This window comes from Loxodonta africana, chromosome 10, assembly GCF_030014295.1.
Source record: "Loxodonta africana isolate mLoxAfr1 chromosome 10, mLoxAfr1.hap2, whole genome shotgun sequence".
NCBI lineage: Eukaryota > Metazoa > Chordata > Mammalia > Proboscidea > Elephantidae > Loxodonta > Loxodonta africana.
Genome location: NC_087351.1, coordinates 35,145,470 through 35,169,091, shown reverse-complemented (window position 1 = coordinate 35,169,091; position 23,622 = coordinate 35,145,470). Strand labels below are relative to the sequence as shown.

The window sequence follows — 23,622 nt, the reverse complement described above, 5'->3', positions numbered from 1 at the left end:
TCTGGAATTTTTATTTCCACTGGTGTGTCCTCTGAGGGTGTTGGGGTGGAGGCAGACCCCCTGCCAGGCTCTGGGGCTTGGATCTGGACAGGAAGAGGTCAGCGTGGGCGTGGAGGACAGCCTGCCAGGTGCTGGAGCCTCTGTCCCCACTCCCCAAGGCACCTTCTTGCCTCATGTATCACCAGCCTCAGCCTCTCCTCCAAGTCTGCTTCCTTGGCTCTTCTCACCAACCCTGTTTTCACTGTCTTGCTCAGTGGCCTGTGGGCAGAGTTGGGACACCAGTGGGGTAGAAGGAAGAGGCCCCTGGATGATGGGCCCAAGAACGGGACCCCAGCCCCCCTGATGGACTCCCAGGAGAGCCTCCCTGAAGATGCCTGGCTTCTCTCTGCCTTGGGGTTCTCTCCATGGCATCTCTCCCAGTGCAGGGGTGGAGTTGGGATACACACAAGACAGGTGCCCAGAGCTGGTTGGTCAGGATTCCCAGGAGGAATTCCAGAGTGAAAAAGAGGGAAACGTCTCAATTCCAGCTGACCAGACACTTCTCTGCAGCCTGGGGAGGGGGCCTCAATTCCCACCTAAACCTGAGAGCAAAGGTCTAAGCCTCCCTCAAACCCCCAGGCCAGGGGGAGAAAGAAGAGATTGACCCTACTCTGATGCCCCCTACTCCACTAACTTGGAGGCACATGGGCAGCTGGGGACAGCCCACACATAACAGGGGCTGTGGAGCAGCTGGAGAAAGAAAGGACAGGTGGGTGAGGGGTCAGGATCTGGTAGAGCCGGCAGGTCAGGGGCTGGCTGGTGGAGCCAGCCTGCAGTCCTACCTGCTGATGTCACCCATCTGCAGCTGGGATCCCAGGACTTCCCTGAGTCCCATGAGCAGGCCCGTGGGCCAGTTTCACAGGGCTGAGCGCTGCCCCACAGAGGAGTCCACCGTCTCAGCCAATGAGAGCAAGGCAGGCATGATCTGGGGAATAGGGGCGTGTGGATGGAAGGGGGCTCTGGCCCATGGAATGGAGCTCAGGGCTTCTCCCCCACTCCTCAGACACCCAGTCTGGCAGGCATCAGCCTGGTGTGGGGCCCCTCAACTTTCATTCTGGCCTCAGCTCTGACAGACAGGGACCTGGCCCTCTCCCTAGCTGCTGCTCCATCCACCCCTGCATCATCTCCGTTGTTCCTCGAAAGGGGAGAGGGAGCCAGTCCCACTTTCCCGTCCCTATCTCCTGAAAGCCCTCAGAGGCCCTGGAGCTCTTCCTGGGTGTGTTCGGGTTGGGGGGGGAAGGGGGCTGGAACAGCACCCGCCTAGCGAGCTTACCCTTCTCAGCAGAGCGGCTCCTCCCTCCCCTTCATAAATCACTCCACGGCCCGCCCCACACCTTGCATTCACGGCGGCTTCCAGCCTGTCAGTCGGTCCAGTCCCATCCCATCAGTCCCGACCTGTTCCACCTCAGCCCCGGGACTCAGCGCTGCCGCAGCCGACGCCGCCACCAGGTGAGGGGCTCCTGGCCAGAGGAGCTCAGCCCCAGAGGGCTCCCCCGACGCCGAGATGCGGCGTCCCAGACCGGCGCAGGTTCCGGGCATCTACTGCGCCCCGTCCCTCCCTGTGGCCCGGCGCTGGGTTGACCCGAAGTGAGGATGCCAAAGACCCAGACCCCGAGGCCACCCTCTGCTTTTTGAGCGGAGCCTTGGAGGATCTCTGCTAAGAAATGGGCAGTCCCAGGGGCTTGGACTGCTAGACCAAGGGGCAGATCAGGATCCCATAGAGCCGGCACAGGGACGCTGAGGACTCTGGGCTGAGCTGGGTCTCGGGGCTGTGACAAGTGCCTGCCAAGGGGAACTCTGTACATTTCCTTGGATGAGTTCTTGAGTAGGTTTCTCAGTTGGGCAGGCACCTGATTTTTGGAAGTAGTTTGGTGGGTATCAGTGTGAGGAGAGAGGGGAAGGCCCCTCTCTGCAGAGTGGGAAGCTTCCTTGGGTGAGTCTGAATGGGGTCTTTGGGGTGGGTCTCTGGATGGGTCTAGATCAGATTCTTTCATCTGGCTGGGACCGATCAGCTCTGGATGGAGCTGGACTGGGTGGGCATACTGGGTAAGGAGGTTTCCAGGTGGGTTTGTTCTCTGGGTGTGTGGTCAGAGTCCCCCTGCCTCTCCCTTACAGGCACAATGATGGATGGTCCTCGGTCGGACGTGGGCCGCTGGGGTAGGAGCCCCTGGCAGCCCACTGCCACACCTTCGCCAGAGCCAGAGCCAGAGCCAGACAGGCGTTCCCGGGGCTCCGGCCGATCCTTCTGGGCTCGCTGCTGTAGCTGCTGCTCAAGCCGGAATGTGGATGATGACTGGGGCCGAGGGTCCGGGGCCCGAGTGTCTGGCTCCAGGGACCGAGGGTCCAGCTCTGGGGGCCGCAGACCTGACTCCCGGGGCTCAGACTCTCATCGGCCTGTCTCCCGGGGCACCGGTGTGAACGCAGCTGGAGATGGCACCGTCCGAGGTGAGGCCTGGCCTGTCCACCTTATCAGAGAGCTGAGGGGCCTTAATATGGCCTGAGACTCTTTCTGACATCTCTGGAGGGCTGGGAGGCTAATGAGGGTGCTTTCCTGACCTGGAACTGTGGCCTTGCAGAGGGCATGCTGGTGGTGACCGGTGTGGATTTGCTGAGTTCACGCTCCGACCAGAACCGCCGAGAGCATCACACAGACGAGTTCGAGTATAACGAGCTGATTGTGCGCCGTGGACAGCCTTTCGACATCGTGCTTTTCCTGTCCCGGCCCTATGGGTCCTCAGATCACATCACCCTGGAGCTGCTCATTGGTCAGTGGGGCCTGGAGCATGCCAGGGGCCAGGAAGGGTGAAGGCCCCAGATTCTGTGGAGGGGGGTGGCTAATAGGGCTTCATAGCCCTGGCATTAGGGTTAAAGAGGCTTCTTTATGCTCCTCCCCCACCCCACTCAAGCCTACCAGATAAGTTAGGTGCACGTGTGTGTGAGTGTATCCCTAGGAGTGTGTCTCAGGAAGAGTCATGGTATCACCATTTACCTAAGCTCTCCCTCTTCAAGCCTCCAGGGCCATCTGTTTCCAAGTATCTCCTCTTCACTGGCCTGCCTCTGTGTCTTCTTCAGCATTGCTGTGTCTTTTTTCCAGATCTGCTCTGTTTCCCCAGGGTGTGGCTGGCTCTCTCTCTACTCTTTCTGTCCAGCTCTATCTGCCTGTCTCTGTCTCTCTGTCCCCATGGCCCAGGGTAGGTGCCTCCCTTACCATGTTGCTTGGTGGCCGTTGACTGCCCAGGCTGGTGATTATGCCAGTGCTGCGGGCGGGAGACTCCTCATACCCTTTGATTAGGGCCTAACCTTGCCCACTCCAGCCTCTAATTTCTCAGATACCCCTAGCACCTCCACCAGGAATGCCCTAGGCTCTGGAGGCTGTAGCCCCAGGGAGCAGGCAGGGTTGTCTGTCAGCATCCAGACTGCCCTATCACAAGGGCAGGGACCTGAACCCAGCCAGGTGGCTCTGCTCCTCCAGCCCAGCCACTGAGACAGTCAGTCAGGCAGGAGGGTGACAGTGGCCTTGGTAACTCTCCTTCCCACTTCTGAGCTCGGTGTCAGGGAAACAGGTTTAAGATGTTGGACTGGGCCCTGCCCCAAGCCGCGGGCACACATCGGGTGGGGACAGAACTGCTCTCAGAGAGACTGTCACAGACTAAAGTGATGACCCAACTCAGGGACACACACACTGGCTCAAACACACGCTGGGCGGGGCTGGGAGAAGTCCAAGACTCCAACCCCTCTCCTCTGGGAGGCCTCGCCAGCTAATTGCTGCTTCCCCCATTCTAGGCAACAACCCTGAGGTGGGCAAGAGCACCCACGTGATCATCCCAGTGGGTAAGGGGGGCAGCGGAGGCTGGAAGGCCCAGGTGATCAAAGCCAATGGGCAGAATCTGAACCTGCGGGTTTACACCTCCCCCAACTCCATCATCGGCAAGTTTCAGTTCACGGTACGCACGCACTCAGATGCCGGAGAGTTCCAATTGCCCTTTGACCCCCGCAACGAGATCTACATCCTCTTCAACCCCTGGTGCCCAGGTAAGCCTGCTGGAGTCAGAAGCAGGGGTAGACTGGAGGGAAGGGCAGGGTAAGGCATCCTTCCCCAGAATCAGGCTAGGCACCTGGGTTCCTGGCCCTAGGAGAAGCCAGCCTCCCCTTGTCCAGGTGAGGAGACCTAGCTTCAGTGCAGAAAGGTGACCAGACCAAAGTCACACAGCTTCACCTCTCCTGGTGAAGGGCCCTGGTTACAGCCACTCTCCGTCCTTCCTGGGAGCACTCTCTCAGGCTAGGGGCTTCCCTTCCCTCTCTGTGTGGACTTGAGTCCTGCAAAACTGATCCAGGAGCAGGTGGGGCCCAGGGAGAGAGCTGAAGGGAGCCAAACGTGTGTGTTCTTGTGGCACAGAGGACATTGTGTATGTGGACCACGAGGACTGGAGGCAGGAGTATGTGCTTAATGAGTCCGGGAGAATTTATTACGGGACTGAAGCGCAGATTGGCGAGCGCACCTGGAACTACGGCCAGGTAAGGCTGGCCAGGGACCGCTGGCCCCTGCATGCAGGAGAGCTAGAGGCAGGGGTGAGGGTGGGGGGGAAGGGGGGCGGGGTGCTGGCCTGTGGTTCGAGCTTGGCCACAATGGTCCACAGTCACCCGTGCCCTCCCTCTGTTCAGTTTGACCATGGGGTGCTGGACGCCTGTCTGTGCATCCTGGACCGGCGGGGGATGCCATATGGGGGCCGCGGGGACCCAGTCAGTGTCTCCCGGGTCATCTCCGCCATGGTGAGCGCCCTGGTGTCTCTGAACCCTACTGTGTGTCTGCCTGCTGCCACTGTGCAGTTTCTGTAGTCCTCCAGGACCCCAGCCCTGTTCCCTACCTTAGAAAGGATACCGTGAGAAGGGGTCTCACACCTCCTCTTCCCTCTCTTGCCTGCCCCGGGCCCACCCTTCCTGGCTCCTTTCCCAGCTCCCTGTAGAATGTAGGGCCAAGCCCCGCACTTGGCACGCCCCGGAATCACATTCCTGTGTCAGACCAGGGGCGGGAGGGTGGGGGCAGATGGCTCAACAGAGGGTGGGTGGGGCTGTGATTGATGTCCAGATCCTGAGGCCTTAGGGGTGTGGGGTGGCTGCACGGTCCCTCCCAGGGCTAATCTTCTTTCCCCAACTCACCCCTCCTCTCCTGGGCAGGTAAACTCCCTGGATGACAATGGGGTCCTGATTGGAAACTGGTCTGGCGATTACTCCCGAGGCACCAACCCGTCAGCGTGGGTGGGCAGTGTGGAGATCCTACTCAGCTACCTACGCACGGGCTATTCTGTCCCCTATGGCCAGTGCTGGGTTTTTGCTGGTGTGACCACGACAGGTAGTGAAGGGACCAGGTCCAGAGTAGCCTGGCTGACAAGGAGTGGGAGGGAAGCCAGGCTTTACCTTTGCCCAGCCTGGCCCAGCAATGGCTAGAGTGCAGCCTGGCGGGGTGGGGGGGAGGAGTATGTAGGCTGGCCTTAATTATCATTAATTAGTGTTAACAACAGGGAGAGAAGGGAGAAGGGACAGGAAGGGACTGAGCCAGCAGGAAGCCTGGCTTCCCATAACCCCAGTGCTCCCTGACCCAGAAAGCCTCCTGACCCCGGCGACCCCTGATCCTGGTCGTCTGAGCCCAGTTTGACAATCCCACTTACCTTTTTCCCTGATATTCCTGACCTGATGCCTCCCCTGCCCGCCACTCCTGCCCTGACCCTGGCCCTGACCCCTGACCCTGGCCCTGACCCCTGACCCTGGCTCCTCTGCAGTGCTGCGTTGCCTGGGCCTGGCCACTCGGACTGTCACCAACTTCAACTCCGCACATGACACAGACACATCCCTCACCATGGACATCTACTTTGATGAGAACATGAAGCCACTCGAGCACCTGAATCGTGATTCTGTTTGGTGAGGCTGGGCTAGGGCTAGACTCCCCATACCTAGTGAGGATGGGTGACCTGAGGGCTGGTGGTGAGGGACAGGCAGGCGCAGGGCAGGCTAGGAGGCCCTGGATGGGATGCTCAGACACAGCCCTCCCTTGGTGTCCATCCCAGGAACTTTCACGTGTGGAATGACTGCTGGATGAAAAGGCCGGATTTGCCCTCGGGCTTCAATGGGTGGCAGGTGGTAGATGCCACACCCCAGGAGACCAGCAGTGGTAAGGCCCGGCCTCTACAGCCCAACTGGGCCCTCTTCCTCCCCTACCTGGTTACATACTCCAGAGTGCCAGTCTGAACTTGTCTTAGAGCTAAGTCCTTTAACCCCATATGGTTTGAACCCACCAGCAACACTGTGGAAGAAGGGCCTGGCAATCTGCTTCCGGAAAGATTACGGCCAAGAAAACCCTATGGAGCAGTCCTACTCTGTAACACATGGGGTCACCATGAGTTGGAATCGACTCCACAGCAATGGGTTTCTTTTTTTTTTTTGGTTTGGTTCCTAACATTGGCTTATATACTGAATCGCCTGTGGGGCTGTTAGTTTATTTTCACCTTTTTATGTAACTGTTTGCCTACGTTGTATTTATTTATAATGGTTAATGTATACAGATGGCTCAAAATTCAAAAGATTCAAGAGTAGTCAGTGAATGGTTTCACTCCCCCACAAATCCACTATTTTTACTTGCTTATTTCCTTATATATCCTGGAGATAATTAATTGAAGGACCCTTTACTTACATATATTTTCTTAAATTAAAAAAGTCATTATTATAAATAACACAAGCTGGGCAGAAAAAAGAAAGCACAGAATTGAATAACACAACATGTAAAAGTTGCTTGTTATTTATCAGGTGGTTTGGGTTGGTTTTTTTTTTTTTTTTGGTCCTGTTTTGTTTTTAAAGTAAATTTCTAGGTCCCTTCCCAGACCTGTTACATCAGACTTTTGTGGGTTAGATTCCAGGAATCTATGTCTCTGAAAGTTCTCTTGTTGACTCTGACGATCAGCCTGGTTTGGAAACCATTCCAACCCCCTTGTGGGACACGTGGGAAACTGAGCCCCAGAGAGGTGATGTGACTTTCTTTGGGACCCAGAGCAGTAGGTCAGGAACAGAGCAAATCCAGTTTCCTGACCATCGAGCTTTTCCGCACTCACTCTCGCTTTCACCAAGTTCTTCTCCTGCCTGTCCATTGCTCACACTGAGTTATATGCACCAAAACCCAGTGCCGTCGAGTCGATTTGAGTTATATGTACCGAATAGAAAAATCAAAGGCTCAGGTTCAAAGAAGAAAATCGCCCCTATAACTTCAGCCCAAAGATATAATTACTGTTGACATCACCTACCAGTCTGTTTTCTGGATCCACATAGACATGTTTCTGCAAAAATGAAACGTGTATGCTTTGTCCTCAGACAGGTCTCCCATCCCCTTCCCACCTTGAAGCTCCAGCCCCAGGCAGCCTGGCCTGCTGCTGCCTTCATTCCTGCTCTTCCCTGCTCAGCCTGGGTCACCTCCCCCTTGCCTAGCCTGCATTCCTCCTCTGGTCTCCAGCCAGACCCCTCCTGTCAATCACCTGTGTAACAGAGCCCCAGCGATGTTTGCTGTGCTGGAACAGCCTGGCCCAGGACTCTGGAGACCTGACCTCTGACTCCCACCATGGGAAGTGGCTAGCGGGCAGAAGGCAGGGGGCTCTGGCGCCACTGAGACAGGGGCTTGATTCCAGCTTGGTCACTTCTTAGATGTGTGATCTTGGGCCCATACTTTGCACCTTTGGGCTCTGGTGCCCTTGTGTGTAATATGGGGCTAATATATGCCATATGGAGTCCCTGGGTGAGGCAGTTAAAGGTTCAGCTACTAACCAAGATTGGCAATTTGAACCAGCCCAGAGAAGCCTTGGAAGATAGGCCTGGTGATCTTCTGAAAGGTCACAGCCTTGAAAACCCTATGGAGCAATTCTACTCTGCGCAGGTGGGGTTGCCATGAGTTGGAATTAACTCGATGGCAACTAACAATAACAATATATCCTATAAGGTGGTTGGGAGGATTAAGTAAGAAATTATACAGCCAAAAGCCCAGCAGCATGTCTGGAACATAGTACCTATTCAGTAAATATAATAGTGGTGTAGTGGTTAAATGCTACAGCTGCTAACCAAAAGGTCGGCAGTTCGAATCCGCCACGTGCTCCTTGGAAACTCTATGGGGCAGTTCTACTCCGTCCTATAGGGTCGCTATGAGTCGGAATCAACTTGAGGGTACTGGGTTTTCTGGGATTCAGTAAATGTTAGCTTCTTCCATTCTCTCTATCTCCAACTGTCCTGTGAGATTCTGGCATCTACTTTACCTCGTTGAGCCTCAGTTTTCTCATCTGTAAAAAACACATGGCACTAGGTGATATCTAAGATATTTTCCTGCTGGATGGTCATCACTTTGTATTCTGTTTCCTCTCCTGCCAAACCTATCCTCCCTGCCAGCCCACCTCTTCTAGGAAGCCCTTTGGGTGCAATAAGGAAAGATTCTATTTCCCATTAGCTTCTTTCCCACCCCCACCCCACCTCCAGGGGAGAAGACACAGCTGGCTATGGAGCTGAGGGGTTTTTCAGATCTTTCTGGAGTGGTGGTGGTGGTGTCGGTGCTCTCCCAGCCAGCAAGCAGAACCACGGTGGGCTCGGGGTTGGCCCTGGAGGGATGGGGGTACTGTGCTTTGGGAGCCACAGGCAGTGGACACGCAGCTCTAGCCTGTCAAGGAAGAATGTGCTGATGACTTGGTTATCATGGCAGGCTTGTCCGTAAGCTCTGGAGCCAGCTGTGTCCTCTCTACTGTCATACATTTGCACCCTCCCACCCGCCAGCCTCCCCCCAGAGCAGCCTGGGCTGAGGAAAGCCGACTGAGAGCCAAACAGAACCACTCTCTTCTTTGTTTTCCCTCCCTGGGATGGACTGGGTGGTAGCTGACCCCAACTATTTGGGTGAGAGCTGCTGGCCTCATCTAGAGGCCACCAGGCAGTGGGCACTGTGCCTGGTGGGTGAAAGGGGGGCCCATTTGGACTGCTGCCCAGGATCTAAGGATCTCTCTCGGCCTCCTTGGAGCTCTCACTTCTGCCCTGCCCTCACTCCCCTAGGCATCTTCTGCTGTGGCCCCTGCTCCGTGGAGTCCATCAAGAATGGCCTGGTCTATATGAAGTACGACACACCCTTCATTTTTGCTGAGGTGAGGGTTGTGCCCCACGTGCCTTAGCAGCCATCTGGAGTGACCAGAACACTGGCCTTGGTCCTGGGTGCTCTGGTCCTGACTTCCCCACTGACTAACTAGCTGTGTGACCTTGGCCAAGTCCCTTATTCTACGAATCTTAGTTTCTTCAACTATAAAAGCGGATAATGATGGCTGCCGTGCTTCCTGTACTTGGGATCAAAAGAGATAATGGGTATGAAACTGCTTTATAAGTCGTAAAGCCAGTGAACGAGCTTAAGGGATTACTGTTATTAATGCCAAAATACGCTGCGAGGAGCCTTCTAGACCAGCTTCTTCCCTGCTCCACCTGACTTCTCTGGCTCAGTGTGGAAAATCCTTCTGTTAGACTCTGCCAGGAAGCTCCCAGCCTCAGGACCCAGCCCTGCCCTGCAGCTCCGGGGGTTCAGGGAAGGCAGCCAGGGATCAGGCCTGCCCCCAGATTCTCTGGCTCACTCATTACTGCCTCACGCTCCCCATCCCATTCATGCCCAACAGGTGAACAGTGACAAGGTATACTGGCAGCGGCAAGATGATGGCAGCTTCAAGATTGTGTACGTGGAGGAGAAGGCCATTGGTACACTCATCATCACGAAGGCCATTGGCTCCAACATGCGGGACGACGTCACCCACCTCTATAAGCACCCAGAAGGTACCATTCCCTCACCCTGGCCAGCCCAGGGCCCCAAGCCAAGCACTCCCTCCCATCACTCCCCCTGAGTGCCAGCCCACCCATAGTGGTCACTGTAACCTCACCCTGACTCTCAACCCCCAGGCTCCGAGGCCGAGCGGAAAGCAGTGGAGACAGCAGCTGCCCATGGCAGCAAACCCAACGTGTATGCCACGCGCGACTCAGCTGAGGATGTGGCAGTACAAGTGGAGACACAGGACGTGGTGACAGGGCAGGATCTGACAGTCTGTGTGGTGCTGAGCAATCGTGGCAGCAGCCGCCGCACCGTGAAGCTGCACCTCTACCTCTCGGTCACCTTCTACACGGGCGTCACTGGGCCCGTCTTCAAAGACAGCAAGAAGGAAGTGGTCCTGGAGCCAGGGGCCTGTAAGTGCTCCTTACCTAGCCCTGCCCTGGGATGGCCGGCATCCCACAACTGTGGACATAGAGACTCCTGGGGCAGTGGGGAGCAGCCTGGGTGAGGCCCTGTCTGGGCAAGTAGGCCTGAGTGATGCCATATCTCTTCCCCAGCGGAACGTGTGGTCATGCCGGTGGCCTACCAGGAATACCAGCCCCACCTTGTAGACCAGGGGGCCATGCTGCTCAACATCTCGGGCCACGTCAAGGAGAACGGGCAGGTGCTGGCCAAGCAGCATACCTTCCGTCTGCGCACCCCTGACCTCTCCCTCACGGTGAGCGAGGGGAGGTCGGAGAGTGGTAGTCAGGGGTTGAGGAAAATCAGAGGAGAAGAAGAGAGGGTACTGAGCCAGGAGTAGGCTGGCCTGGTGAGCAGTTCCAGACACGGAAAGTCAGGGCCTGCCTCTGGGCTCTCAGTTTCCGCGTCAGTAAGACAGGACCTCATATCCCTGATTCTGTGGTAGCCTTGTTTGGGGATTGGTTTGGAGATTCCTCTCTGGCTTTTGAGGAGCAGACCAAGGCTTCTCTGAGGGGCAGAAATGTGGGGCTCAGGAGAAGGTTTTGATTCTAAGGAGTTTCTCCCTCTGGTGGGAGTGTGATCACCATGTGTTTGGCAAGGTTCCCTGATGTGGAGGTGGACCTCTTTCTTTCTCAGTTATTGGGAGCAGCTGTGGTTGGCCAGGAGTGTGAAGTACAGATTGTCTTCAAGAACCCTCTGCCTGTCACCCTTACGAATGTCGTCTTCCGGCTCGAGGGCTCCGGGTTACAGAGGCCCAAGATCCTCAACGTCGGGTGAGTCTGGCCTCTCTCCCCGCCTGCCTCTCAGGCTGACCTGGGTCTAGCTTTGCTTGCTCTCTCAGTCAGGACAGATCTGTTCTGTCAGTTTGGAGCCAGCCAGCACCACCTCCTGACTGTTCAGACCAGCCATGTTTAAGGAGGCATGCTGTATGTCTTGTGCTATGCTTTGTGTCCCTACCCTGCCTTGCCATTGTTACATGAGAACCTATACAAAGACTCTAACTGTTGCCCAGTACTGAAGAGTTGACAAGGCATTTCAGGAACATTATCTTATTTGGAGATCCCCAAAACCCTCTAAAATGCATTAGAGATCATCATGTGATTAGCAGCAAAGCTTTGGAACCAAAAAGAATTGGGTTCAAGTCTCAGCCCCATCCTGCAGTCTCTATGTGCCCTTGGGCAGATGACTTATCTTCTCTAAGCTTCAGTTTTTGCATCTGTAAAGTGGGGGTAACAATAGTACCTGCCTCCTTGGGGTGTTGTGAGAATTAGATAAGATGGTGCATGTAAAGCATTCAGGGATTCAGCGTAGAGCTTGGCAAAAAGTAAATGCCCACTTGGTAGGTGTTATTTTTATTATTGCCATCATCGCGCCCACTTTACAGATGGGGAAGCTGGTGGCCAGGGTCTCACTGGGTCTCACAGCTCACAGGGGCAATCTCTGCCCTTCCCACCATGGCATGCACCATGCACAGGGTCTCAAGCCCTTGGTTTGGTCTTTGCCCTGAGGGCTGAGTGGCAGTTCCAGAGGACAGGGCTCTGTGCGTCATCCTTCACCCAGCCCACCTGGGCCTGGCTCCAGGCTGGGCAAGGCCCAGTGCCCAGTGAGGGCACACACAGTGCTTGTGCCCCTGGGCCTGCAGCCAGTGGCTGTCATCTCTGACACAGACTCACATGTGCTGCTATGTCTCTCCCCACGTAAAACACAGAAGGAAAATAGAGAAAGTCAGAGGCTGACTTTCAAATCAGCTTCCTGGGGACAGGGGTAGGCATTCCTCTTTAGGCAGAGGGCACCTGAGGGAAAGCTATGGCCTATGGAAGGGTGATGGGGAGGAGCAGAGAACCACTGACCTCCTGCCCATCCCCCACACACAGCAGGCTCTGCTCAGGGTAGCCTCCTCTTTGACCATCAGGCCAAGGCTGCAAGGATTGCTATCTTGACCCTTTGCCCCAGCCTGAGTCCCTGGGGAGTATGTGATCCATTGTGCCACCCTACAGGGGTCTTAGAGAGTGGTAATGAGACTCCCAGGTAGCTGCCCTGCTGGCTTTGCTCTGAAGTCATCTCTCAAAACCCACCATGATGGAGGGCCCCCTGCGCCCCCCATCTGGGAGGTCCCAGAACTGGACTCCCCTCACCAACCCCCACAAGGCCTTTGACTGTTGCGCCCACTTGGGAATCAGGAAAGGACCACCATACAAGCGTCGCAGAGCTGGCCCCTCTTCCTAACTGTGGGCTTGTGTGAGCCTTCCCCATTTGGAGGTCATAAATGAGAGGGTTGGATGATGGTTTCTCAAGGCAGGATCTGCTTGGACGTTCTTTGGCTCCTTGGCTGTGTGAGCCCAAGCTGGGTCCTCCAGGACACTTTGCAGCCTCGTGGGGGATGTCCCTGAGCTGTTGGTTCAGCTATGTTAGATTCCAAGATGGGTGATACTTTGACTCTCGTTTGCACATCAAAGGCTGTGGTATGCAACCCCAATATACCGCAAGGCGTGCCACCCAAGCGTGGTGACTGGCCACTTTATAAACATTCCAGAACTTACTCCTCCAGATGACTGTTGTCACCACCAAAGCAGCCACCATGGGAAGCTGGAAGTCTGTTCCAAACCCTTCTCGGGAATTTCCCCCAGGGCCTGAATCATACTGTTTAGAATGTCCTAAGAGTGGCCATCTCCCTCGTTGAGGGGTGGATTTGACCTTAGGGAAACAGCCTGAAGTCAGTCATTTAGACCTAAGACTAATTAGTAAGGTAAGTGAGCAAGTTGGGTAATACGCCCTTTTCGGTCAAAAATTGTGGCATGGCTGTAGAGGAGGAACAGGTTGTCTGGTCTGTAAGTGTGACTGTGTGTGCATGTGGATGTGAGTGTGTGTGCTGTGTGTTTTAAATGACTCCAAATAAACATCCAAGAGGAGTTCTAAAAAATGTTTCAAACACTGGCAACATAGGTAGAATACGTGCAGGATTAAGGGACGACGTTCATTTGGATGCCTAAATTCTGGTGCCCTTTTCTGAGAACTGGCTTCATTACCTATGCTCAGTTAAAGACAGGCTCCAGTTTATAACAGCTAACTTGTACTCAGCTTAAATTCACAAACAGGGGTGTGGCAAAGCCCTCACCTGACACTAAGACAAGGGCAGGGAGAGATCTTGACATTTCCAGTTGGAACCTGGGAAGCAGCTTCTCTTAAAATGGTGTTATAATTAAAGGTCATTGTTGGTAGTTCCCGTCAAGCCTATTCCGACTCATGGTGACATCATGTGTACAGAGTAGAATTGCTCCATAGGGTTTTCAAGGCTGTGACAATTCAGAAGCACATCACCAGGCCTGTCTCCCAAATAGCCTCTGGGTGGGCTCAAACCACCAATCTTTCATCATGTAGTTGAGCACTTAACCATTTGTGCCATCCAGGGACTCCATAAAATATTGTAGTTCATTTACGTGGTTTTAATAGACTTTTGAAAGCTGACCTGAGCTCCCATAACCTTTAACATTGTATCTATGGAAATACGTAAAACCCATGGCCGTTGAGTCGATTCAGACAAACAGTGACCCTGTAGGACAGAGTAGAACTGCCTCATAGGGTTATGGAAACGTGTACACTATTTAAAACATGAATTTATAACCAGTCAGAACATAATGCATCTGTTAAGTTATTGTCTTAATTTACAGGCTTCCTATCATGATATATTTTAGGATACCAGGTTCCCATTAACCTCTGCTTCCTTCCTTCATGGAGTTCAAAGGCACCTTCAAGGCCATCTGATCCCACACCCTCATTTTACATATACGTCTCCTTTATGGGTCAGAAAGTAAGGACCAGAGAAGTTAAGTAACTTGTCCTAACCCACACGGCCAATAGGTAGTAGAGGAAGGAATACAGAGCCAGATGCCTTGCACAAAGGAGAGCTTGTCCTGGAGTTAGGATGTTCTGAACTCTGTTGGAAGGCTGTGGTGTCTGCCTGGAGGCTGGCGTCAGAGAGGATCCCCTAGGTAGGTTTGGGTCAAGTAAGCAGCTGGAGGTGAGGGTTTAGGGCAGAGACAGGAAAGGACAGATGCTAACATTTTTGATATAAATGCAATCATGTTCAGTGTATAAAGTGCAAGTGCAGATTGCTGGAGGAGCTTGTGGAAAGGTGATAGTCATTTTCCTGAGGGCAGGAGTACTCAGGGGAGCCCTCACTAGGCATTCACAGGGCAGCCCAAGGTGATGAGGGAGCACTGGGGGCTCAATCCATGCAAGACAAAGACCACAAGGGATGAACGTGGAGGTGAGTGAGGGGAAGGGGAAGCAGTTCAGTGGGGCTGGAGGCAGCAGGAAAGGTGTGAGATGATGAGGCTGTGCAGGTAGGCAGGCTGAGTCAGAGCAAGCCTGTGTGGCAGGTTAGGGAGCTAGGATTTCATCTTAGAAGCAACAAGGAAGCCAAGCCCTTGAAGGATTTAGTTCACGTCTGAGTGGTTAGGACAATAGATTGGAAAAATGAGATTGGAGGCAAGGAGGCTAGTTAAAGACTGGTGAAATCATGATTCCCAGAGGGGTACTTTTGGAATAGACTGTCAGAGGTTCACCAAAAGCCGGGGGGGTGGGGGGAATAAAATGCTGTATTGTGTGTGTATGTGTGTGTGTACATATACATGAGCCTCTCTGTCTTTGTCTCTCTTACACACACACACAATTAAAGTTGCCAACTGTCTGTTATTGGGAAAGGACTTCTTTTTTTCCTAAGATAATATCCTTCCAGTATTTTGGTGCATTAAAATGCTCTTTGTTCTTTGGAATGAGGATCGTAGTAGAGGATATTTAATTTTCTTAAACTTTTTTCTTGGAAAACCTGAAAGGACTTAGCAATACTGTGCTGGGCCCCAAGGTCTCGCTGTGAAGTTTCCATTGTCTTAGCAATCCCCAGGTGAGGTAGGGGAGGCTCTGGCTGAGCAGGAGCAGTCAGGTAGAGAGGTAGGCTCTGGGGTGATGTCCACAGTCTTTGTGCAGGTGGAATGGGAGCAGGGAGGGAGGATTCCAGATGACAGGGAAGATTTCCAGCTCAGGCAGAAATCCAGTGGGTGGTTCCCTATCTGGCTCTGAGGCCTGGGCTCAGGCTTTGTCCTGGTCATGGGTGTGGAGATTTCAGCTGAGCCCAGGATTGCCTGTGTGGCTCCACCTCCTGCTCCCTCCTTTCTGGCTACCACAGATCTGTCCTTACCTCCCCACTTCAGTTACCACAGCCTCTGACCCTGTCTTTGCCCTCAGGGACATTGGGGGCAACGAGACGGTGACACTGCGCCAGACATTCATGCCTGTGCGGCCAGGCCCCCGCCAGCTCATCGCCAGCTTGGACAGCCCACAGCTCTCCCAGGTGCACGGTGTCATCCAGGTGGACGTGGCCCCAGCCTCCGGAGGCTGGGCTCTCTCAGACCCTGGAGGCGACAGTCACTCCGGGGAGACCATCCCTATGGCATCTCGAGGTGGGGCTTAGCCCTGGGCCAGGAGCAATGGGACTGGATTCAGATAAGCAAGGACACTGCCCCAAAGCAGGGGCCCCCCATAGAGTGGATCCGCAGGGGTTCAGGTCGGGGGGTGCCTGGCACCTGGGGAGGGAGCCGATCTTCACTTGCAGTTGGTGGCACAGATGTGAATAAACTGTTTTTTAGTGAAGCTGCTCTTCTGTCCATTTGTCAGTCCATGCCAGGCCAAGGAGTGTGGGCCCACAGGATGGGCATGGCATTCGTGGCACCCCTGGCATGGATAGCAGGTTCAGATGGTGCTGGCTCAGCAGGTCCTGAGATAGGGCCAGCTTCAGCACCAGCACAGCCTCCAATTCTTTTAATCTAAAAATTTATTAAATAATCTTAAGTTATTAATACATTTTATTATTACTATAATTTAAAAAAAAAAAAAAACACGAAACCCATTGCCATTGAGTCAATTCTGACTCGTAGCGACCCTATAGACACAGTAGAACTGCCCCATAGAGTTTTCAAGGTGTACCTACTGGATTCGAACACCGACCCTTTAGGTAGCAGCTGTAGCTTTTAACCACTACACCACCAGGGTTTCCTGTTACTATGGTTAGTAGTCAGTTTTAAAGGGCAACTTCCTTGATGGATCAATAACTTCTCAGTGCTGTCATCTGCCACAGGAACCCCACACCCCAGGGGCCTTTAATTTTTACCTGGCCAGCACCCCCACCCTGGGGCGCTGCTATTGACCAAAGCCCTCTTGAAGCCCCCTGGGGTGGGGAGGAATGCCCCACTTCGCTGGCCTCCAGCATTGGAGAGAAGGACCTAAATCCCCTTTTGTAGGCATGTGTTCAAGGCAGAAATAAGCTGGAGCACTCACTGAATAGCAAAAGCCACTTTCCACTATTTCTTTTCAAATATTCTTGTCTAAGTTTTTGTTTTCTTTATTTTAAATAAAAGTAAAGCATCTTTAATGTTGAAAATATAGACAATTGCAAAGAAGAAAATAAAAATAGCTCTCCACCACCACAATTTAGAGAAAATAACTGTTAACATTGTGTTTCCTATGCTGCTTTTCCTCCCACTTCACCTACGGGGAGCATTTTCCTACAACATTAAATATTCTTCGAAAACATGATTTTTAATGACTGGATAATAGTCTTGGCTTCCAGGCCACCTCTCCCCTGGTTCTTCTCAGATCCCACCCTTCTCACTCTCCTTGGCTGGCACCTCTTCCTTTGCTCAGCCTCAGAGTGCCGTGTGGCTACATCCCAGGCACGCTCTCTTATCCAACCTCACTCTGCCTAGGTTATCTCATCCAGTCTCCGGGTTTTAAGGACCGCTGGCTCCCAAAATTAATTGTATCTCCAAAACAGAACAAAACAAAACACAGTTGCTGTCAAGTCAATTCAGACTCATGGTGACCCCATGTGTCTCAGAGTAGAACTGTGTTCCACAGGGTTTTCAATGGCTGATTTTTCAGAAGTAGATTCCCAGGCCTTTCTCCCAAGATGCCTCTGGATGGACTCCAACTGCCAACCTTTCTGTTAGCAGCCAAGCATTTAAATGCTTAGGCCATTAGCCCTGCTTTTTCCTTGAACTTCAAACTTGTATATCTGCCTTCTCAACATCTCTACTGAATATCTAATAGGCACCCCAACCCCAGTACAACATGTCCAAAATCCAGCTGCTGACCTCCCTCCAGCATATCCTCTCCCATCTCGGTAACTAGCAACTCCATCTTTCTAGTTGTGGGGTCCCAAAACGTTTTTTTATTTTTATTGTGCTTTAAGTGAAAGTTTACAAGTCAGTCTCTCATACGAAAATTTGTATACACCTTGCTATGTACTCCTAGTTGCTCTCCCCCTAATGAGACAGCACACACCTCCTCTCCACCCTATATTCCCCATGTCCATTCAGTCAGCTTCTGTCTCCCTCTGCCTTCTCATCTCCCCTCCAGACAGGTGCTGCCCACATGTGTCTACTTGAGCCAAGAAGCTCATTCCTCAGCAGCATCATTTTCTATCTTATAGTCCAGTCCAATCCCTGTCTGAAGAGTTGGTTTTGGGAATGGTTCCTGTCTTGGGCTAAGAGAAGGTCTGCAGACCCTGACCTCTGAGGTCCTTCTAGTCTCAGTCAGACCATTAAGTCTGGTCTTTTTATGAGAATTTGAGGTCTGCATCCCACTGTTCTCCTGCTCCCTCAGGGGTTCTCTGTTGTGTTCCCTGTCACGGTTGTAGCCGGGCACCATCTAGTTCTTCTGATCTCAGGCTGATATAGTCTCTGATTTATGTGGCCCTTTCTGTCTCTTGTGTGGTCCCAAAATCTTTGTGTCATCCTTGCCTCCTTGTTTTCTCTCACATCTCACATTCAATCTGCCAGCAAATCTTGGTAGCTATATCTTCCATGTGTATGTGTCCAGCATCTGACCATCTACCTACATTGCCTCTACCTCGACCTCCTGCCCAGAGCTGCTGTCATTTCTCACCTAGATTATTGCAACTACCTCCTCATCATTCTCCCTGGTTCCCTCCTTGCCCTTTCATAGTCTGTTCTTCACACAGCAGTCAGAGTGATCAGATAAATCTGATCATGTCAATCTCCTGCCCAAACCTTCTACTGGCTTCCCCCAGAGCCAAAGTCCTCACAATGCCTGTTACCTCTGACCTCACCTATATCTCTCCCCCAAGCTCAGTCCATTCCAGGCCCCTGGCCCCTTGTTTCCTTGGCCAGTGCCAGGCGTGCTCCTGCTTCCGGGCCTCAGCATGGCTGTGTCTTCGGCCTCAGCTCTTTCCCTCGATGTCTCTATGGCTTGTTCCTTCATCTCCTTTAAGTCTTTGCTTCAGTGTCATCATCTCAGGGTTTAAACTTGCAATACCCTCCACAGCCCCTATGCCCCTTCTGTGCTTTATTTTTCTCTGTAGCACATATTACCATTCAATATTACCAATGGTAATATTACCGTATTACCATTCAATATTCTATATGTTTAATTCTTCATATTTCTTTTTTCAATTTTTTTGTAATTTATTTTTGTTGTTGTTGAGAATATACACAGCAGAACATACACCAATTCAGCAATTTCTACATGTACAATTAGGTGACATTGATTACATTCTTTGAGTTGTGCAACCATTCTCACCCTCCTTATCCGAGGTGTTCCTCCCCCATTAACATTAACTCACTGCCCCGTAAGTTTCCTATCTAAGTTTTTAAGTTATTGTCAACTTGATCCCATATAGACAGATCTTAAAAGAGCACAATGCTCAAGGAACACATTCTTTTCTAGTTAAGCTAAATTATTGTTGGTTTTAAGAAGACTTCAATGGATATTTTTGGTTTAAAATCTAAAGATTATCTCAGGGCAGTAGTTTCAGGGGTTCATCCAGCCTCCATAGTTCCCGAATATCTAGATTTCATGAAAAATTTGAAATTCTGTTTTACATTTCTCCTCTTTTGATCAGGATTCTTCTATAGAATCTCATATTATTTCTTTTTTGTCAAATTCTCTTAGCTTGTTCTGCCCCATCCTAGTCTAAGCCACCCTCCTCTCTTACTTGGAATAAAGCACAAGGTTTTTCATTCTCCCTCCCCCTGCCCAGTCTATTCTCAGCCTGGCAGCCAGAGTGATGTTTTTAAGTGTAGGTCAGATCATGTCACCGACCTACTCAAACACCCCCCAGTGGCTCCTTATCTCGGGCAGAATCAAAACCACAGACCTCTCTTGAGCCCTGTTGGGTTGGCCCTGCTCCTCTGATCTCACCTCTGCAGTCATTCTGCTCCACCCTTCTTGGTGTTCCTTGAACCTTCCAGGTATTCCTTGAAACTTCCACCTCAGGGCCTTTGGACGTGCTGTTTCCCCTGCTTGACAGGCTTTTCTCCAGATAGCCACATGGCTGGCTCCCTTTCCTCCTTTGAAGTCTTCTCTCAAATTCCTTATCTTTGTTGTTGTTGTTGTTAGTTGCTATCAAGTCAGTTCCAACTCAAGGTGACCTCATGTGTGCAAAGTAGAACTGCTCCATAGGGTTTTCAAGGCTGTGACCTTGCAGAAGCAGCTCGCCAGGTCTGTCTTCTGAGGCACCTCTGCACAGGTTCGAACCGCCAACCTTTCTGCTAGTAGTCAAGCACTTAACCATGTGCGCCACTCAGGGACTCCTTATTGATATCTTAACAAGGACTTTCCTGGCCACCCTATTTTAAATTTCAACCCACTCACCTCCTTACTTCCTTGCTTAAATTTTCTCCATAGCACTTATTCCCATCTGACATACTAAATATTTTACCTGCGCATTTGTTTATTGTGTCTCCCCTCCCTCAACTAGGATATGAACTCCATGAGAGCAGGGGTTTTCCCTGCTTTCTTCTCTGCTATATCCTCTGAATTTAGTGCATTGAAGTGCTCAATAATTACTTGTTGAGTGAATAAGAATGGAGGCACTATTCTATTTATATATAACTAACTTAATCTTCACAACAACCTCATAAGCTAGGGTATATTATTACAGCCACTTTACAGAGGAAGAAACTGAGGCAAAAGGCTTAAGTAATCTATCCAAAATCATATAGCAGTCTAGAATAAGGCTGGAACTTGGTAGTCTGCCTCCATAGCCTGTATTCATTCTCAAACTTAATGTAGCCACTTGGAGTTCTTTATTCCACCCCTGTCATGAGTTGAACTGTGTCCCCCCAAAATATGTGTCAACTTGCTTAGGCCATGATTCCCAGTATTGTGTGGTTGTCCTTCATTTGGTGATTGTAATTTTATGTTAAAGAGGATTAGCGTGGAATTGTAACAACCTTACTAAGGTCACATTCCTGATCCAGTGTAAAGGGAGTTTCCCTGGAGCGTGGCCCACACCACCTTTTATCTGACAAGAAATAAAAGGAAAGGGAAGCAAGCAGAGAGTGGGGACCTCATACTACCAAGAAAGCAGTGCTGGGAGCAGAGCACAGAAAAGCTCCTAGTCCAGGGAAAGACTGACGACAAGGGCCTTCCCCCAGAGCCAACAGAGAAAGCCTTCCCCTGGAGCTGATGCCCTGAATTTGGACTTCTATCTACTGGACTTTGAGAAAATTAATTTCTCTCTGTTAAAGCCACCCACTTGTGGTATTTCTGTTATAGCAGCACAAGCCCCAAACTGTTCTTCCCCTAGTTTTTTTCCCATTTCAATATTACTCTGACCCAGTTGGCTCAAGCCAAAAACCTAGAAGTCACTCTTAATTTCTCCCTTTCCTCCCCTCCAATATTCAGTCCATCAGCAAAGTCTATGTGAAGAACTGCCGCAGCCTCCTGATGGGTTTTCACTATTGTCCCTTAATAACCCAATTGCTACATGGCCAGTGATCTTTTAAATTATAAGCCAAATCCCAGTACTTTCTTGCTTAAAATCTTCCAGTGCCTTTCCATCACCCTTGGAATAATCCAAAATCCTACACTGACCTCCATTTGCCATCAAGTTGATTTTGACTCATTGTGACCCTATGTGTGTCAGAGTAGATCTGTGCTCCATAGGGTTTTCAATGGCTGATTTTTAGAAACAGATTGCAAGGCCTTTCTTCTGAGGCATCTCAAGGTGGATTCGAACCTCCAATCTTTCTGGTAGCAGCCAAGTACATTTACTGTTTGCACCACCCAAGGACTCCACTGACCTACCTGGTCCCTAACCTATCTGATCCATGCAGACCTCTCCAATCTCACCTCCACACACCCTCTGGCTCCCTCTGCTTCAGCCAAGTGGTCCTTATACTTCTCTAACTCACAGACTGTGCTAGGAAGGTATTGTTATCTGCCTTAAGACTTTGCTTCTGCTGGTCCCTCTGCCTGGAATACTCCTCCCCCAGGTTGCATGGCCAGCTTTCTCCTGTTATTCAGGTCTTACTCAAATGTCACCTGCTCAAGGAGGCCTTTCCTGACCATTCAAGCTGATTCATTTTCTGTTTTTCCTGCCCCACAATCTCATTAGCATTTTAATTTGTGTTCTACATAGCACCTAAGTTCAATATTAGCATGTTTACTTGTTAATTAAATTCTGTTTTCTCTCTCTAAAACATGAGCTCCATAGAGCAAGACCTTGTCTGTCTGATCCACACTCACATGTGTCCCCAGTGCCTAGAACATGTCTAACATACAGGTGCACAATGGATGTTTATTGGTCATAAATTTAAAAGCAACAACTTGCAAGATGTTATCTATAATTGTTTCTCAGATTTATGGTGTGGGCTCCAGTGGTTGTACTTCATTTTAATAACAAATGAACAAATTCTGTCTGATAAATGTGACATGATTTATTTAATTAATCCTCCATTCCCCAATGTGACTTTTTCCTATTTTTCGCTACTATAGAGCTGTGATAAACATCCTTGTACAAGCACATAAATCTTCGTGGTCATCTTTATTAAGATAAACCTCAAAATTAGAATTACAGCGTTGGGTAAAGGAAAAGAACCATAGTTCAGGCTATTGATTCATTTTGTTTGTTTCTACAAAGACTGAACAGCAACACAACAGTATCTCTTTTCATTGAACACCTGGAGGGAAACTGCAATTGTGAGAACTTGAGATTCCTCACAACTTTGTAACTTGCCTCATGTTTTTTCATTTTACACTGTTCCCCTGTATTTATTAGAGCTCAAAAATGCTAGAAACTTTCAAAAAGAAAAAAACTGGAAGACAATGCTATTCTCCAAACAGCTGGAAAGAAATAAACATACGCGTGTGTTGAGCTCCTACCGTGTCTTAAAGTCAAACTTGGATGCTTTCTGTAGATCATCTCCTTTAGTTTTCTGGTGCCGGGCGCTATAATTCTCGTTTTTCCAGGGTTAATGTGTTCTGATCGTAGGCCTCTAGTTTCCCTACTGCTAGAATGTAAGTTCCATGAGGACAGACCTTCTAACTCTTACTCATGGATGAATCGTGGTCTGTGGCAAATGGTAACCGAAACCCAAACTAGTTGGCATCGAGTCAATTCCGACTCATAGCGACCCCATGTGTTTCCGAGTAGGATGCTGAAGAGCCCAGAGAAGAGAACCATGATTCTGCCTGGGCTGAATCAGAAGGGCTTCATGGAAGCGATATCAGTTGAACCGTGAAAGCTGAGAAAAAGTCAAGTTCAAGAGGCACAGGGCAGAGGGATCATCTAGTCTGTGCAAAGCAGAGAAATGTGAGACAGCACAGTGTATCTGGAAAATGCAGAGTTTGCTGAGGAGTGGCACATAGGTGCATGATGAGTGCAAAAGGGAAAGGACCCGGGCTGAAGTGGTAAGCTTGGCACAGATCATTAAAATCTTCTACCATGTCTAGGAAATTGAACTTTCTTCTAAAAGTAAGAGGAAGCCATTACAGAGCTTTCATTTTGGGATTAGTTTTGCATTTCACAGGACTCATGACAAGACCAACATGTAAAAGAAATTAGAGAAGCATTGGGCTATAGGTAGGGAGACCAAAGTCTTCTCAAATTGAGACAGGAGAACCTGAAATAGGACAGAAGCAGTGAGAATGAAAAGGGGGCAAATTTGAAGGTTATATCAGAAATGAACTCATTAGACTTGATGGATTAGATTTGGAGAGGCAAGGCAGTTAAAAGTGATGGCCTGACTCAAAGGTGAATAGACGTGCCATGTACAAAAATACAGAGTCCAGAAGGAGCAGATTGTTAAAAAGTAAGATAACTAGAATTTCATACATTCCTTGAGATACCTTTGGGACCTTCAACTAGATGTCCTGCAGCCAGGTGAACATGTAGATCACCTCACAACACTTGGCTGGGATGGAGACAGGGATGTGGGAGCCGTTATGGAGAAGATGGTCCAAGAAAGGACAGTTTCATTAAATCCCTGTAGGGAAGGCTACCAATG

General features: G+C 50.8%; 1 protein-coding gene across 1 annotated transcript; it reads left to right on the top strand.

Annotated features, from left to right (window-relative positions):
• The first annotated feature begins 1,746 nt into the window (after positions 1–1,746).
• Positions 1,747–16,033, top strand: TGM1 (transglutaminase 1). The gene is made up of 14 exons (XM_064292341.1): positions 1,747–2,484; positions 2,616–2,804; positions 3,823–4,071; positions 4,436–4,554; positions 4,702–4,809; positions 5,215–5,389; positions 5,817–5,955; positions 6,102–6,205; positions 9,103–9,191; positions 9,708–9,861; positions 9,985–10,266; positions 10,411–10,571; positions 10,952–11,088; positions 15,560–16,033. Exons 1-14 carry the CDS (start codon positions 2,058–2,060, stop codon positions 15,783–15,785), a joined length of 2,559 nt encoding a protein of 852 aa, XP_064148411.1. The 5' UTR covers positions 1,747–2,057; the 3' UTR covers positions 15,786–16,033.
• The last annotated feature ends 7,589 nt before the right edge of the window (positions 16,034–23,622 follow it).

Excerpts from the sequence above, each read along its gene's own strand:
- TGM1 (XM_064292341.1), top strand. The coding sequence starts at position 2,058 with ATGGAGCTGGACTGGGTGGGCATACTGGGTAAGGAGGTTTCCAGGTGG. Across the intron at positions 4,810-5,214 it reads CCCGGGTCATCTCCGCCATG|GTAAACTCCCTGGATGACAA; the intron begins GTGAGCGCCCTG and ends TCTCCTGGGCAG. Across the intron at positions 11,089-15,559 it reads CCCAAGATCCTCAACGTCGG|GGACATTGGGGGCAACGAGA; the intron begins GTGAGTCTGGCC and ends CTTTGCCCTCAG.